General features: G+C 37.4%; 1 protein-coding gene across 1 annotated transcript in view; it reads left to right on the top strand.

Moving 5' to 3' along the window:
• LOC138691426 (zinc finger protein 107-like) overlaps positions 1–12,232 on the top strand; it is a 57,125-nt gene extending 44,893 nt beyond the window's left edge. Inside the window, exons 9-10 of the mRNA XM_069813352.1 lie at positions 7,484–7,566; positions 8,419–12,232. Of these exons, the coding sequence (XP_069669453.1) occupies positions 7,484–7,566; positions 8,419–9,346 (1,011 nt within the window). The 3' untranslated portion in view covers positions 9,347–12,232. The remainder of the gene's footprint in view (positions 1–7,483; positions 7,567–8,418) is intronic.
• The last annotated feature ends 5,537 nt before the right edge of the window (positions 12,233–17,769 follow it).

Raw genomic sequence — 17,769 nt, 5'->3', positions numbered from 1 at the left:
ACAGTAATATGCGAATAGATTGAGTTTTCTGAAATTCATAATTAATATGTATAGGGTGCGACAGTGGGATATGATGGTTTTTATAGCCCTGTTGTGGGACACTCAGGACCAATTAAAAGAAAGCACGTATACTGGAAGTAGTCTAGTACAATGCAATTTATTACTGTCTGATTACTTTTTAAAAATTACATTCCATAAGTAGCCACCACGGCAACGAATACATTCCTTCTATGTGCTATGAAATTCCTGCATAACTCGTCCTAACAAAACAGTCTTGTTTCAGCTGGATGATGGTGTGAGGCTTGTTCCGATATATCCTCCTTTTGAGATAACCCCATAGGAAGTAATCAGCTGCAGGCTAGTCAGGAGATCTTGGTGGCCAGGCAATGTCTCCAAATCGTGAAATTATTCGTCCTAGAAACATGTTTCGCAGACAGTTCGTTGAACCATGAGCAGTGTGCGCTGATTACTTCCTATGGGGTTATTTCAAAAGTAGGGTGTATCGCAACAAGCCTCGCTCCATCATCCAGTTGAAACAAAACATAAGGAACGAAATTAGTGCCGTCAAACCTATTTTGTTGAGGCCAGTTATGCAGAACTTTCATAGCAGATTGCAGGAATGTATTCGTTACCGTGGAGGTTACTTACTACTTACTTACTGGCGTTTAAGGAACCCAGAGGTTCATTGCCGCCCTCACATAAGCCCACCATTGGTCCCTAACCTGAGCAAGATTAATCCACTCTATCATCATATCCCACCTCCCTTAAATCCATTTTAATATTATCTTCCCATCTACGTCTCGCCCTCCCCAAAGGCCTTTTTCCCTCCGGCCTCCCATGTAACACTCTATATGCATTTCTCGATTCTCCCATACGTGCTACATGCCCTGCCCATCTCAAACGTCTGGATTTAATGTTCCTAATTATGTCAGGTGAAGAATACAGTGCGTGCAGTTCTGTATTGTGTAACCATTCTCCTGTAACTTCATCCCTCTTAGCCCCAAATATTTTCCTAAGAACCTTATTCTCAAACAACCTTAACCTATGTTCCTCTCTCAAAGTGAGAGCCCAAGTTTCACAACCATAAAGAACAACCGGTAATATAGCTGTTTTATAAATTCTGACTTTCAGATTTTTTGTCAGCAGACTGGATGATAAAAGCTTCTCAACGGAATAATAACAGGCATTTCCCATATTTATTCTGTGTTTAATTTTCTCATTTATATTTGTTACTGTTGCTCCAAGATATTTGAACTTCTCCACCTCTTCGAAAGATAAATTTACAATTTTTATATTTCCATTTCGTACAATATTATCGTCACGAGACATACTTCCGAAATTTAGTTTTTAAAAAGTAATCAGACATTAATAAATTGCATTGTACTAGATTACTTCCTGTATATGTGTTTTCTTTTAATTCGTCCTGAGTTTCCCACAACAGGGCTATAAAAATAGTCATATCGCAGTGCCGCACTCTATACTATGGATTACTATATGTGCGTTATTTTTATATTGAAGCAATTTTAATGCATTATAGTTTATGAATCACAGATTTTTACACACAGAAGAAGCAAACATAATTAGAATATTAAAGCCTGTTGTCATTTGGAGTAGCAGTAATACAAATTCACAACTATTCAGTAATAATACTGTACATTTATTTGGAATACAGTAAAATAATCGGTTCCGGCACCAGGATTCAAACCCAGACCCTTCATCTTGGCAAGCTGACTGCTCTTACTATATGAAATATGCTGGGATCCGTTGCACAGTGATGGCCGAACTCTTCTCATTTATATCGTCATTGGGCTGCTACCTGCGTTTTAGACTATGGAGAAACGCATATTTTAATAACATTATGGTGATTACAACAACTGCTATCGGATCCCAGCATAGCTCAGATGGTAAGATCACTCAGCACGCGAAGCTGAAGGTCCTGGACTCGATTCCTGGTGCCGGAATGAATTTTTCTCTATTAATAAGTATCTACGTGAAAATCAATGTTAATAGTGATCAAAAACTGTTGTTGTAATGGCCATAAAGTCATTATAATCTCCGCTCTTGCATAAAGGCCTATGACTTGTAGTCTAAATTGAAGGAAGTAGGCCATTGAGATACAAAGGTGGAGAGTACTACCAGCACTGTGGATCGAATCCCGATATAGCTCAGATGGTAAGAGCACTTAGCGTGCCAAGCTGAGGATTCTGGGTACGATTCCCAATGCCAGAACGAATTTTTCTCTATTAATAAGTACCTACTTGATGACTAAATAGAGTCATTGATTACACAATATTCAATAGAGGACGTCGAGGTCTTCATATATAGTCCACACCTGTGGAGGAACGGTCACCGCGTCTGGCGGCGAAACCATGTGGCCCGGGTTCGAATCCCGGTCGGGGCAAGTTACCTGGTTGAGGTTTTTTTCGGGGGTTTTCCCTCAGCCCAATACGAGCAAATGCTGGGTAACTTCCGGTGCTGGACCCGGGACTCATTTCACCGGCATTATCACCTTCATTTCATTCAGATGCTAAATAACCTAGGTGTTGATACAGCGTCGTAAAATAACCCAATAAAATAAAAATAAAAATCTTCATACATACAGGCTGTAGGAGTGTAACCGCCATTATTTTAACTGATGATTGTTCATGTCACAAGGAAGAAAAAATGTCATTACAATTTTTTTTTAGTTGCAATATTTAATTAATTATTAAAATTTATAATATTAGACGTTTTGCAGTGTTGCTGGATTGGGGAGGAGGAGTTTAGAAGTATACAGTACAGCTCAAGCTGGGAGAAGGGGTTTAGAAGTACACAGTACAGCTCAAACATGGAGGAGGGGGTTTAGAAATACACAGTACACCTTTAGTGAGTACAGACATACCGGTACAAAACAAATGCTCTGTTCTAATGCGGGAGTGGACCATGACATTACTGTTGTTTACATAAAACGAGCAGCAAATACAAACTTTCAATGTCATTGAGAGAACATTATGGTAAATTTACATTTACTATATGTAACAATGTTGCTCCATTTTTATAATTGTATTTCTAAAAAATAAACAATAATGGTTTTCTGAACAAAATCACACAAACTTTTGTTCTAATGCAACATTTTAATCTCTCCCACTTCCGTAAAGCAGTATCATTTTCAAACAAATTTCTGCTTGTGTGATTTTCGAAACAAGGTAAGGAACTTCTAGTTTCTATTAATCGTAGAGAAACTGCTACAAAAGTTCGCCGATTAGGTAACCTTTGAGGAAAACGTTATTGGTACATCTTTCTTGCCTCACTTGAATTACGACGACTTTCCCCATAAATTAACAACATACGATATTCCTAAACTGTGAATGACATTGTAAGTTGTTTATCGAATATCCTGTACTGAACTGCCATCCGCTTGGCAGTAGAGCTATGGACAGGAAGCTTGAAATCAGTTGACTCTTACTTACATCTGTGCAGAGTATTGCCTGCCGAACGTTGCCACGTCTCTCACGCTAGAATATTAAAAAAATTAAGCCTGCATTTTTATTTAATTTCACGAAAACCTAATGCAGCACACAAAATTTAAACTAATATTAACCCTTTGCTGGATGTATCTACTGATGTAATTGTTTTCGTAATTTTAGTAATGATATAAGCAGTATAGCGCTAATAAAATAAGAAAATAAATATTTTTTCTTGGAAAATTATCAAGTTTTGACCCTATGTTGTATGGACTTTTTTTTTTATCCTGTAGACTGTCCCCAATGACTGTGAACAGGATGGCACTTATACCCCTTACTCTCTGTATAAAAATGATTTTTATTGTGTTTTTAATGTAATTGCCTCTGTTAAGTACTGCAGTCTGTTGTAAAACTCTGAACTAAACCCTCACAATACTGAATTTCATTGATATATACAGTAGTGGCAAAAAAACCAGACCGACTCTTGTAGCTGATACCAGAGCCTTGTTTACTCAGAGCACGATAGACTGGTAAATAAGACTTTCGTGGTGGCAATCCTGCCTGGGAAGGAAACTTTTTTTTTTGTTCCTTATTCAAATTTATTCCCAATACTTTTCGATTGCAGCGATATTTTACTACTTAACTTATTATTCGCAGAACATGAATTTTACCAGCAATCGAAAACTATTGGGAGAAAATTTGAATAAGGAAAAAAAATGTTTCCTTCCCAGGCAGGATTTGAACCACGAAAGTCTTAGTTACCAGTCTATCGTGCTCTGGACTGAACAAGGCTCTGAAATCAGCTACAAGGGTCGGTCCAGTTTTTTTTTGCCACTACTGTACGCTTCCTACTTAGGAAAAGAAATCTTCTTTGTTCGCAATACAGTTTCAATATTTAATAATTTCATTAATTTTGAACATGTTGTCTGTAGACACCTCGTTTAAGCGTTTGCCAACATCAGGAATTAAACTTGGCACTACTACAGCAATGTTGGGAATTTAAGAGCATGAACGAGTATATGCAGTAGTTTATTAAAATGACTCGCATTCGCTTGAAACAATGATTAAGTTTTAAAAAATTTACGTAATACTAATTGAGCGCCTTAAAATAATATTATGAAGTCCACATTATCTTGAAATTTTCCTTAGTTTGATAAGTCGAGCCATTCATCAACACAGAGACCAACATAGCAAATATGGCAGAAAAACACATTGTATTTTTTTTTTTTTTTCCATGTTTGGAACACACAACACACCTTGCGTTTTCGCCTGATTTCCCCTAGATGGAATTCTTTTGGGAAAGATCCTCCCTTTCATTCCAATTGTGGTGTTATTTGATCTCTTACATCCTTTCCATTTTGAATCTCCGAATTGATGGAACAATTCCTCAACCTGCAGAATTCTGAATAAGTGATCATTTTGCTATCCACTAGTTTGCTTATAAATTATCATGGAATTGGCCACTGTGGCATTTATAAATCTTCTGGAGGGCTTCATGTACCACATACGCTGACGTTTCCTATGTACTAGATACATTTGCAACAGCTGATACTTGAGGTCAGTGTCCCCCATATGTGTATTATAATCTAAAACACAAGACACGGACTTTTCTTTTTCCATTCTTCATTCCCTTGCTGTCCAGGTTTTGTTGCTGTGAAATACAGAGATCAGAGAAACATATTTTGTCAGTTCATTATATTACAGTGACGGGTCCTGAATGCTTACCACATAATTTAAAATTTTTAAATTTCTTATCTCTAATTGATTTAGGAAACACACGCCCACGTATGTAGGTCCCTTTCTCTCTACGTTACTACCAGCTCTGGGGAATTGTAAAAATTAACCATCCAAACAATTCTGCCTTTGTACAAATCTAGCTCTCAGGTAAAGCTCCCTATGAAGCAGGCTTGAATAATTTCAAGGGAAAAATTGTTCCGGGGCCAGGTATCGATCCCGGAACCTTTGGCTAAGCGCATCGACGCTCTATCGACTGAGCTATCCAAGGACGTCACCCGACAACATCTCAATTTTTCCCTTTATATCCACATACTGTACCTCGAGTGGGCTGACAAGATGCCAGAAACCCACATCGAGTGCACACAAACTCTGTTGACATGAAATTCTGGTTTTCTGTTAACGTGCCTACAGTAACGTATATATTATGCAAATCTAGTTGTCAGGTAGAGCTCCCTATGAAGCAGGCTTCAATAATTTCAAGGGAAAAATTGTTCTGAGGCCGGGTATCGGTCCCGGGACCTTTGGCTAACAGTGCTATTTAAAACTGCCAAGAAGGAGGAGAGACTCTAAATCAGAGGTCTCCAAAAAGCGTATCGTCATTTGTGCTCTCGATGCTGCCCTCCGAACACAGTGTGCTGTAAGGCTAGAAAAGGGGAAGAGACTTGTACCTCAACAGATGGGAGCGATCAGTGGGGAATCGCGGCAACGGTCTGCTTAAGTTTACAAATAATAACATCAAAAGACTAAGAAATATCATACGTTTGTATATTATTTTGACATACTATGAAGCTGGAGCCCCGTCTGTTGCTATTGACACAAGCCATTGCAAATTCAACCTCTTCTGTTCTATGGTGCCTTTCAGTGCCTGGAAAGATCTTCTCCTGTTGTATTTTGTAATTACATTTAGAAGACATTCAGACACAGTAAAATGTTCATTAACTCCTCGGATGAAATTGGCTAGGTGAGCTTTGTCATTTCCATCTGTGTTTTTGTTCAGTGCAAGTGAGTAAGCTACAAACTGGTTAATTGTGGTTTCGACTTCAGATTTAATTACATTTATAATCTTGAAATTCCTTCTCTGAACCTTAATTCGAAACAATTTAATTTTCTTAAACTTTTACTTTGTTCTGGACACAGTATTTTAGTAACGTCCTATATGCACGATTTTACAAATGATGCTTCTGTAAAGGGCTACATTGATTTTCCAATATTCCAAGCTAAAACATAGCTAGCAAAAAGCTTTTTTTTTTCTTTAAGACTGAGGACACGTGTGTGATTTGTGTTTGTATTTTCTTGTTTTATATTTATCAAAATATTTCTAGGCCTACGCATTTCACCTAAAATTAAACGAAAAACTATATGCTTGTCATGCGGAACTGAGTGTAAGCGTTTTATTTTCACATGACCAACATGCCTGTAATTGTATGATATTCTTTGTGGAGAGTCGACTATTGCCGTCGCATGTTGAATTTTAACACACCCTTAAGAATTTTCGAACAAGTTAAGCATTTCACATTCTCCCCACTAACTCAAAAAAAAAAATCTCTTCCTATTCATCATTGAATGTACTACGTCCATGATTAGAAGACATTGTGAAAATTGGAACACCCCGCCCAACACAATGATAATGACAGTCCGCCACTGCTCTTCGTTTACGCATAAACATTGAGTACAGTACAGGTGGAGATGGGTGAGGCGGAGCACACTCATTACGTACTAGCTTCGGTTCCGTTCAGGGGCTTACTCGCGAGTACACTTTTGGAGACGTCTGCTCTAAATTCTAGTAGTTTTGCAAGTACTCGTGGGTCGCATTCCATTCTGTTATTATATTCACCAGAGCAAGACTCCTACAAATCCTTGAGTATGCAGGCACTAGCAGTAAATGTAGAAGTCCAGGAAAATTTCCTCAATTTCCTTTAAAGTACGTTATTTTAAAGTTTTCAGGAGATGAAAGAGTGTGTTAATCAAGATGATGAGCATATTATATGGGGGATTTTACATGGTTTTATATAGGGATGTCAGGGGACTGGACGAAAAGAGCGTATAATGCGGGATAACTTAATAAATGGGCATGTGTTATCGCGGTTTATACCGTTTATTAAGTTATCCCACACTATATGTTCTTTTCGTATGGTCCTTTGACATCCCTATATAAAACCATGTAAAATCCACCTTTTAATATGCTCATCATATATATATATATATATCATTCCCGCTCGTAAATTTCACCTCACTGTATATAATTCATGATACATGTTGCATTTATTTCTTACCATCTTCCCTGTTGTCTTTATTATTTGCAGGAAGTGCCATTTGTCGTGTCTACATTACAAGAAGAGTCTATGCTGGAAGTATCGACAGAGGAATCTGAAGTCTTAACTGAGAGGTAAGTGTAGATGTATGTGTTCATTTTATGCTTAATTAAGATATGGTAAACAGTTATGTAATCTGTTTATTTTTCATATGTAAATTTTTATTAATTACTTTGTTTTCAGCCTAGACACACAGAACAAAGAACTTAAAAATATAGTTGTTTCTCTTTAGTGATTTTTAAAGTTGTAAATAATGATCTTATGTTTTTAGTTTAAGATCAGTTTGATTGAATTAATGTTCCACTACAAATTAGTAACTGCTTAAGGTTTTTTATTATAATTAAAACCTATAACACTTACAGTATACCTATTTACGAAATACCATATACAGTAAAAAATAATGAAAGAACGTGCCGCCACTGGAACTTTCCAGACGTAATTTGTAGAGTAAATTGGTATTCGAAGTTGGCATGGTAAGATGTTATGACAAAACAGCGTCAAGTATATGACCTCGCTTCTGTCTCAAGCCGAGGTTAATGGATCTAATCTAGATATTCAAATTTTAGATTTTAATATCCGCTTTTCAAGATGGTTAATTCTAGTTCATTCCTTTAGATGGGGAAGGATTTGCATATAAATATTATAATACGAGTTTAAGTTTGGTGTAGAGGACGTTTTATTCGCACGTTGTGTGCAGTCGTTTTATTTTCACTTTATTTCACAGTGTGATGAACTGACTTCTAATTTTTGAGGTATGGTATTTCATTGCATAGTAGAAGATTAGTCTTTTCCCCAGATATTCTATGCGAGATGCTTATATACTGTATGAGTTTGAATTTACTGCATTGCACCATTTCTTGTAATATTGATAGTATTTTATCTTTGGACATTCGCAACTTTCACAAATCAGATCTTCTTTATTACAGCATATTGTACACAGACGGGATTCAAGAACCTCAGAAGAAACACACAAATCCGGAAAATTGTGTCTCTTCAGTAAACCCTTGTTCCAAAAGTGTCCTTGAATCAGAGATTTACGACCACATGGGTGGAACAAAGAACAATTTTCTTTCACAGTCTGGCCGTCATACTGACAAATGGATTTCCAAATGCGATACTTATGCAGAATGTTTACCGAAATCTGAAAATCTCAAAACCCGTGTAGGTGCCCATACTGGCGAAAAGCTATTTAAATGTGATACATGTGGCAAATGTTTCAAATATCCTTCCCTTCTGAGCAAACATGTACGCACTCACACTGGCGAAATGCCTTGCAAATGCGATAAATGTGGGAAATGTTTTTTACGATCGGGTAATTTCAAAAAGCATGAGTGCTTGCACATTGACCAAAAGCCCTACGAATGTAATATATGTACTAAAAGTTTCAAAGCCCCTTGCTTTTTAAACGTTCATATACGCACGCATACTGGTGAAAAGCCATTCAAATGCGATATATGTGGAAGACATTTTACACAATCTGGACATCTCAAAACACATGTGCGCACGCACACTGGCGAAAGGCCTTTCAAATGTGATACTTGTGGGAAAATGTTCTTAGTATTGTATTCTCTAAGAAATCACACACGTACGCATACTGGCGAAAAGCCTTTCAACTGCTTTTTTTGTGGAAGAAATTTCTCAGAATCGGGACATTTGAAATCGCACATACGTGTTCACACAGGCGAGAAGCCGTTCAGATGCGATTGTTGCGGGAAATGTTTCACCCATTTAAACTCTCGCACGGTTCATATGCGCAGGCACACAGGCGAAAAGCCATACACATGTTCTACTTGTATGAAAAGTTTTTCAGGATTAGGATCTCTCAAAATTCATATACGCACACACAAAGACTAAGAGACATTCAATTGAGATACAGGCGAAAACCGTTTCTTAACATTCAGTTCCTTCAGAAAACGTATGCACACACTTGCGTCATGCCGTTCAAATGTGTCACATGTCGGGAAAGTTTCTCTGAATCATGCTCCCGCAGAACTTATGAACGTATGTATACTGGCAAAAAAATCCGTTTTCTTTCGTTACCTGTGGGCTATGTTTCTAATTATCAGGTTCTCTACGTACGTACGCGGATAGAACGCCATTCAAATGCTATGCCTTTAAGAATTCGGGAGATTCTATACTCATGTGCCTGCGCACCCGAGTATAAAGTCAATAAATTCTAATCCTGTTAGAAATTACTCTCACGAGAGGGATTTCGGACAAAGAGAGTCTCCCTTCTGAGATCTGTCACCTACGTAAGACGTTCCAACAGAACAACTTCGGCAACAGGGAAATCGGCTTGGCCCTCAGAAGGGCCTTTTCGGACAAACCACCTGCCGAGGAACAAGAGGAGACAAAGGGCATGGCATACATCCCGTTCTATGGCCCCATCTCGGGCAAAATTAGCAGAATGCTAAGAAAACACGGGATTAAAACCATCCATAAACCGCCCACAAAGATCCAGAACTTGCTGAGACCAGTTAAGGACGACCTTGGTCTCAGGACACCTGGTGTCTACAGAATACCTTGTGAATGTGGGAAATGTTACATCGGGCAGACGGGACGAACTATTATGGAACGCTGCAAGGAACATCAACGCAGCATAAGACTATATTATCCTGATAAGTCTGCAGTAGCCCAACACAGCCTAGAAACTGGTCACAAGATAGATTTCGGCGCCACCACCATCTTGGACAAGACATCAGGTTACCGGGACTTAGTTATCAACGAAGCCATCAAAATCCAGCTAGATGGCAATAATTTCAACAGAGACGGGGGTCTATAGCTGAGTACGGCATGGAAACCTGCCATCAATATGCTTAGACCACCAGCACACGGCAGACAGTCGGGACCAGCAAGTAGCTCCTGATTGGCTGCTGTGTCCACCAACCAGAATGGGCCTGGCGGTCGGGGCTAGGCACTAGCTCCTGATTGGCCTACAGCGGGAAGCCCTACTTTTGCATATATACCGGCTAGACATGGTACCACATCACTTCGTCCCTGAAGAAGATGGCAGAGCTAGCCGTCGAAAGCTTGGAAGCTAATCTCCAACTCACCTGGCTGAGAACCCGAGAAGAGTTATTCTACTCTCACCTTGTAAACATCTCACAAGGGAAGGGTTTCGGCTCGAGCAGGAATTTTTGTTTAAAAATTTGTACAGACGCTTACCTCAGAATGGTGATGAAGACCGTAAAGGCATTCATTTGTGTAACTCTCCGTTTGATTGGTATTGGTCAATACACTTCTTAAGAAATGTAGGTACATGAGGAGTGTCTATAAAATGCATGAAACAGCATAGAGCAGAGCAATAAGCACAACACGCAAAAGCAACACCTGAACAATCTTCTGAACCACACTCCATTGCTGAAAAATCAAATGCCACCTGAATTACATTTTTGAAGTCCGAGACTTGTTCAGGATTCACGTAACCAGCTGACTGTCAGGAATACTGAAGCATAGGGCGGTATACTGCAGCAGACAACTGGTTATGAACAACAGACTGTATTTTCATTATAAACACTCGATTTCCCAAGTTAAGTTCTGGATTCTCAGCAAGAGTCTTTATGTAATCTGTTATCCATCTAGTATATATTTTGTATTGTCTAATGAAATAGACATCCAGAGGATGGATATATTTTATTTGTTTCAGGTGGAATGATCATACATTCTATATCCTTGCTTTGTAATGATTCATTTGTCAAGATTGTGTCCTTGTGCGCATTCCATGAATCACAAAACACTTTTGATTAGTTGCAAGATTTTCAGACAGAACGTTGGAGGAAAATGTTCTTAAATGGGCTTTAGACATTTACCACTCGCAGTAGCTTCTAGGTTAGTTTAGGCTTATGGTTAAGGTGTCCCATCCCCTTAACTTGTGCAGTAATCTCCCCACCCCTCAACTTGTACAGTGCTCTAACAGACAAACCACACATTACACAAACAAATGCTTTTGGGAGCTTTACAGCGATGTATAGTTGGACCTGTATAGAGATTTGGGATACGAAATTCCTGTTCGAGCCGAAACTCTTCACTTGTCAGAGGCCATGTACTGACGCGCACCACTGAAAAAGCAATGATGTGTAATACCTTTAGGAAATGTATCAAATTCTGGACATTTGAGAATTGAATATTTTACGTACACAGGCAAAAAAGCCATTCAAATGTGTCACCTATGCAAGAATTTTCTCAAATATGAGATATGTTAGAACCTGTGTATATGCGCACAAGGACGAAAAGTCTTTGAAGTTAAATATCTGTGAGAAAGGTTCCTAAATTCGAAACATAATAGAAATCTTATACCTAAGCACAATGGCGAGAAACACTTCAAAATTGATATCCGTAGTAAAAATTTCTCACAGTGAAATTTTTGGATCAAGTACACAGTCACACTGTCGAAAAAAGCCTTTAAAATACCATATCTTTCTTTCTTCTGTTTGCTGGTATTGTTGTGGGAAATACAAACCAATATTTCTATGTATGACGACCATACAGTAAGCACTGTTTACTTTGTTTACTTTTCTTAATAGGAAGAGATGCATTGAGGAGAACATGTATACTAATCCATTGAAATTAATTTAGTAAATGTTTCATTTGGTTTAAGTAAAAGTGATACCTGTGAACTGGCAATTGGATCTGTATTGTTTTCATCTATTGCTGTTAGCATTGAGTCAACATTTACAACGTTTCATCGCTATTTGTATTTATATATAATAAATATGATAAATAAATAAAACAGTGCATCAGTTATTTATAGGTTTCAAAAAGGCATATGACTCGGTTAAGAGAGAAGATTTATATGATATTCTTATTGAATATGGTATTCCCAAGAATCTAGTTCGATTAATTAGAACGTGTCTCAGTGAAACGTATAGCAGAATATGTATAGGTTAGTTTTTGTCAGATGCTTTTCCAATTCACTGTGGGCTAAAGCAAGGAGATGCACTATCACCTTTACTTTTTAACTTTGCTCTAGAGTATGCCATTAGGAAAGTTCAGGATAACAGAGCGGGTTTGGAATTGAATTGGTTACATCAGCTGCTTGTCTATGTGGATAAAGTGAATATGTTAGCAGAAAATCCACAAACGATTATTGAAAATACGGGCATTTTACTTGAAGGAAGTAAAGCGAAGGGGATTGGAAGTAAATCCTGAAAAGACAAAATATATGATTATGTCTCGTGACGAGAATATTGTACGAAATGGAAATATAAAAATTGGAAATTTATCCTTTGAAGTAGTGGGAAAATTCCAATACCTGGCGACGCTGATATAACCTCTGTAGTTGCGAGCGTCGTTAAATAAACCATAACATTCCAATACCTGCGAGGAACATTAACAAATCTAAATGACACTCGGGAGGAAATTAAACATAGAATAAATATGGGAAATGCCTGTTATTATTCGGTTGAGAAGCTTTTATCATCCAGTTTGCTGCCAAAATATCTCAAAGTTAGAATTTATAAAATAGTTATATAACTGGTTGTTCTTTATGGTTGTGAAACTTGGACTCTCACTTTGAGAGAGGATCATAGGTTAAGGGTGTTTGAGAATAAGGTGCTTAGGAAAATACTTGGGGCTAAGAGGGATGAAATTACAGGAGAATGGAGAAAGTTACACAACACAGAACTGCTCGCATTGTATTCTTCACGTGACATAATTTGGAACATTAAATCCAGGCATTTGAGATGGGCAGGAAATGTAGCACGTATGGGCGAATCCAGAAATTCATATAGAGCTTTGGTTGGGAGGCCGGAGGGAAAAAGACCTTTGGGAAGGCCGAGACATAGATGGAAAGATAATATTAAAATGGATTTGAAGGAGGTGGAATGTGATGATAGAGAGTGGATTAATCTTGCTCAGGAATGTGACCGACGGCAGGCTTATGTGACGGCGGCAATGAAGTTCCAGGTTTCTGAAAAGCCAGTAAGTAAATAAGTATGCACTTAACTTCATAAAAGTTACCTGAAATATCATATATCAGTTTTCTTTTTTTTTTTTTTTGATATTACAGTTATATGCAGCACACACTAGGAAAAGTGTTTTTTTGTTTTCTATGTAGCTCTTATCTTCATATACACAACGTTGTTAGCTGACGTGTTTTTGCAACACTGTTCGCTTAATTCATATCTCCTGTCTTTTCGGCGCACAGCTAAGAGCGGTCTACTGGACAACTTGGCCATTTTATAATTTCTCCTCTAACTCATTGATTCATCCCCTTGGTAGCATTCCAAGTATAGAAGGCTGTTGTCTGTAGTTTGTGGTGGCCATTGTTGCCAATTTAATGACTTTGTCATCAGATTTTATTCTTTTAAAATATACATTAGTGACAAATATATCGTTACTTATCTATTATTTACATAGGGTTACAAATTATTTTAACTACCTAGTCGTTAGTGATAGTATTGAGGTTTTAACAATATAGAAAGTTAATTAATTTTGCACAGGTGTGTAGCGATTTTCCGTAAAGTAGTATTGGCTATTGTTATCAACACCACTCTTATAATAAGAATCGAACCAGGATATATTGGCGATGTGAGAATCGGCCAACCTGTAATGAAATTACAGAGCAACCCGCAGAACCCTGAATATGGAAATTTATTAAGGAAATTACACTTCTAAGAAATAAATTCAATGAATGCATGATCTTTGGTCTTTGAAATAACTGAAAATAAATCTCATGTTTTATTTCAGTGATTCTCTCTTCTTTTTTTTTTAATAACCCCAGCTACGAAAACTTCAAGTAAATAAATTTTGACTAAATCAGGTAAGAACAAAGTATATGTAGGACGAAATTTCACATAATACTAAAATGACATGGACGGAAGATTTGTGGACAAAATTTGTTCCAGGGCAAACATATAACTGGACAAACGTAAAATTAGGACCAAATTACGAATGGACGAAAACATAATGGACTAACATTCTAATAACCGTGGTTTACAAGGCTAATAACTTGTATAGCACATGGATAGAAGGAGGACCAGCAGGAACGAGATGTAATCGATCAAAACATGGTTGGTTTGAAGTTAAGATTTTTGAGGACTGCTTCGAAACAATAGCTTTGCCATAATATCTGAAAAAACTTGGTAATTGCGTAAAGCTATTATTGGTGACAACCTTGCCAGCCAAATTTCTGTTAGGATTTTACAACAGTGAATTGCCAGTAACATGCAATTTATATTATTGCCACCTAACAGCACACATTTGTGCCAACCCTTGGACTTAGCCTTTTTCAGTCCACTTAAATTAGTGTGGCGGAGACAGCTGACAGACTGGAAGATGAAACACAAGGGGGCTATAAGGTAAAATCAGTTCCCTAGGCTGTTGAAGAAGACCCTTGATTGACTTGGGGACCGTGGAGCTGAAAATTTGAAAGCAGGTTTTCATGATTGGAATATATCTGCTCAATAAATATAGTGTTGCAGCGCCTACCTCAAGTTTCTCAAGCTGAAGATGACTCTGCTTCAGCATAATGGTGAACTTCATCATTTGAACAATTCCTGAAAAACACTCGTGAAAAAGAAACTAAATTGAATCCAAGGAGGAAAAAGTTAACTGTCACATCTGGCAAAAGTTTGACTGAGTGGTATGTGGTTGAAAAACTAAGAAAGAATGAAACTGAAACTGCGAAAAAACGAAGAGAAAAAGAATATCACAAGAAGATGACACATTAAGCTAGAGAGAATAAAAGGAAGGCTTCTGAGAATGGAAATTGCAGTGGTGACCCTGATGATCGAGAACCAGTGCCTGAAAAGCGAAGAGGAAAGAACAATGAAGATGAGAGTACAGACGAAACTGACGTGATATCATTCTATAACAGTTCATCATCAGATGGGGACAAACATTTTGCAGTATTATCTGATAAAGGTGAAAGAGAAATAGATACTGCAACAATTACTAACCAGCTGCAAGTGCATGCGGACATTGACAACATAGAAGTGAATAATAGTAGTGACCAACCACCAACACATGTTGAAATGAATAATGTTGTTATTGTTGAATTTGTTTATGATCAAACCAAGAAAAAGCAATTGAAAAAACTTTTATATGAAACCTAATAAGGAACCACAATGACAGTTCCTTCTACAAAATTAGTTTCATGCGAAACTACGTGGGTCTCTAGATGTGTTTATAGACGATGTTGATGATTATATTCCATTAGAAAGAATTGAAAGGGTCCTGAAACCAGTGTCTGAATTCAGGGGTAGATACACTTTTATTTTGTAAACTAAATGCTTAAGGTGATCCTTAAAGGTTTTAGGTCTTTAAAATTTGGTTGTAAGGTTAAATTGTTATAGGTATATAAATAAACAATTTTTGTCATGTATAAAGGTTGTTTTGTTGTGTAATATTGCTTATGTTCACAATATTGCATTCTCTAATGTCCCATGTTATGTAATACCCACCCAAACATGGTACAAATGCTAAAACAAATAGTGTCCCAAGTTAGGGAGGATATACCCTAACTTGGGACAAGGAAGATTTTTTTAAATAAAAATATATTGAGAGACAGAGAGAATTTTTATTTCATGATAATCATAATCATCTATTACATCCACTGATCATATACATGACATGGGACATGTCATATTTACAAACTAATAATTAATTACACAATATATATAAAAGTAATAACTATAATTAAATGCAACACAAATACAAATATAAAAAACTTGGAACTTGATTGAAGAAAACTACCGGTCAGTCTATTTCGGCTAGAAGTCCCGTTTGCAGTATGTCTTGAAGTCAGGAGTCAATTTCAACCATCGCGTCTTTCATGAGAAACCATACTTCTCGAAGTCAGGATCAGGAAAAGAGGAAGTAAAATTTTTTGAAGTAAGGCGTTCTTTTTCTATTCAGTTATGACAATTTTCAATAAATTCGTTCATACTGTAAAAGCAGTTTTTGATTAAAATTTTATAAAGAGCTTTCTTAAATTTATGATGTGCAGATATTTCTTTAAGATAAATTGGTAGGCTATTGTACATAAGAAGACCAGCATGAATGAAACTGTTTTTATATAGAGTTGTGTTAAAACTTTCAATAAAAATATCATCTTTATTTCTTGTATTGTAATGGTGTGTGTCTGAATTTGTAGGAAAGCTATGCAAATTATATTTGATAAAATTTAAGGTTTCATAAATATTGTAAATTTTATTAGTTACAACAATGTAATTTATTCGTCACAACAATAATTCCTTTCTACAATTCACCTTAAACGCTCTCGTCAACAATTGGATCTTCACTCACACAGTATTCGTTATAGCACTCCACCGACGACAATGACAATTTACTTGGACTATTACGCACAACAATGAACTGTTAATCTTAACTAATATTTACACAGTACTATTTACAAATCAGAACTACCAGTTCTCAGTTCACAGTTCTTCTATCTCAGTCACTCGAGTTCACAGTATCTCGAACCACAGACCTCAAGAGACAGTTCACTGTACTCGAACTCGGGTCCCTCCAACTGCGGCCACTGCACTCGAACTCAGGTCCCTCCAACTGCGGTCCACTGCACTCGAACTCAGGCCTTCGGATGCTGACGCAGATGCGGACGCACACTCGAGTCGAACTCTGGCTTTCTCACTGACTGAATAACTGAAAACTCTGAAACTGAAACTCTGGTTCGCTGGCGACTGCTCTTTTATAGCAAAATCATAGTTGCGAGAACCTTCTACAGGTGTGTAGAGAATTATCTCATATCTCTACATCGACAGACTTCTGGAATAGTCGAGAAGGTCGTTCCACATTCACTGCGTTAAGTAGCAGCTGCGCGCAGACTCGTTGCGTTGACGTAATACACCCTCTCTCTTCTCTCCACCGCGCGACGTCACTCAATGTTCCGTGGAGCCTGTGCGATCTGCTTTCTTGCGGGACGCTGGTCGTGAGTTCGATTCTCACGTCGCTGTCACAATATAAATACTGGGTAATGGCAAGATATGTAATTTTTTTAAGAATGGTCTGCAGCTGGTAGTTTGAGACCCTTGAACTATGGCTCTAATAGCTCTCTTTTGTAGTTTAAATATTTGGATTGCATTCGGTGAATTACCCCAAAAGATTATACCATATGTTAGGATAGAGTGAAAGTATCCAAAGTACAATGTGCGAGCAGATTCAATAGATGTTGCTCTTATTAGTAATCAGAAGGCAAAGCAAATTTTACTTAATTTCTTCCCTAGTTCCTGAAGGTGTACAGACCATTTTAAATGTTCATCTAGCCATATACCAAGAAATTTTGTATTGTTAGAATATTGAATTGTTTCATTTTGATA

Source organism: Periplaneta americana, chromosome 16, assembly GCF_040183065.1.
Source record: "Periplaneta americana isolate PAMFEO1 chromosome 16, P.americana_PAMFEO1_priV1, whole genome shotgun sequence".
Lineage (NCBI taxonomy): Eukaryota > Metazoa > Arthropoda > Insecta > Blattodea > Blattidae > Periplaneta > Periplaneta americana.
The sequence above is the reverse complement of the archived record's forward strand: the minus strand, read 5'-3'. Positions and strand labels throughout refer to the sequence as shown.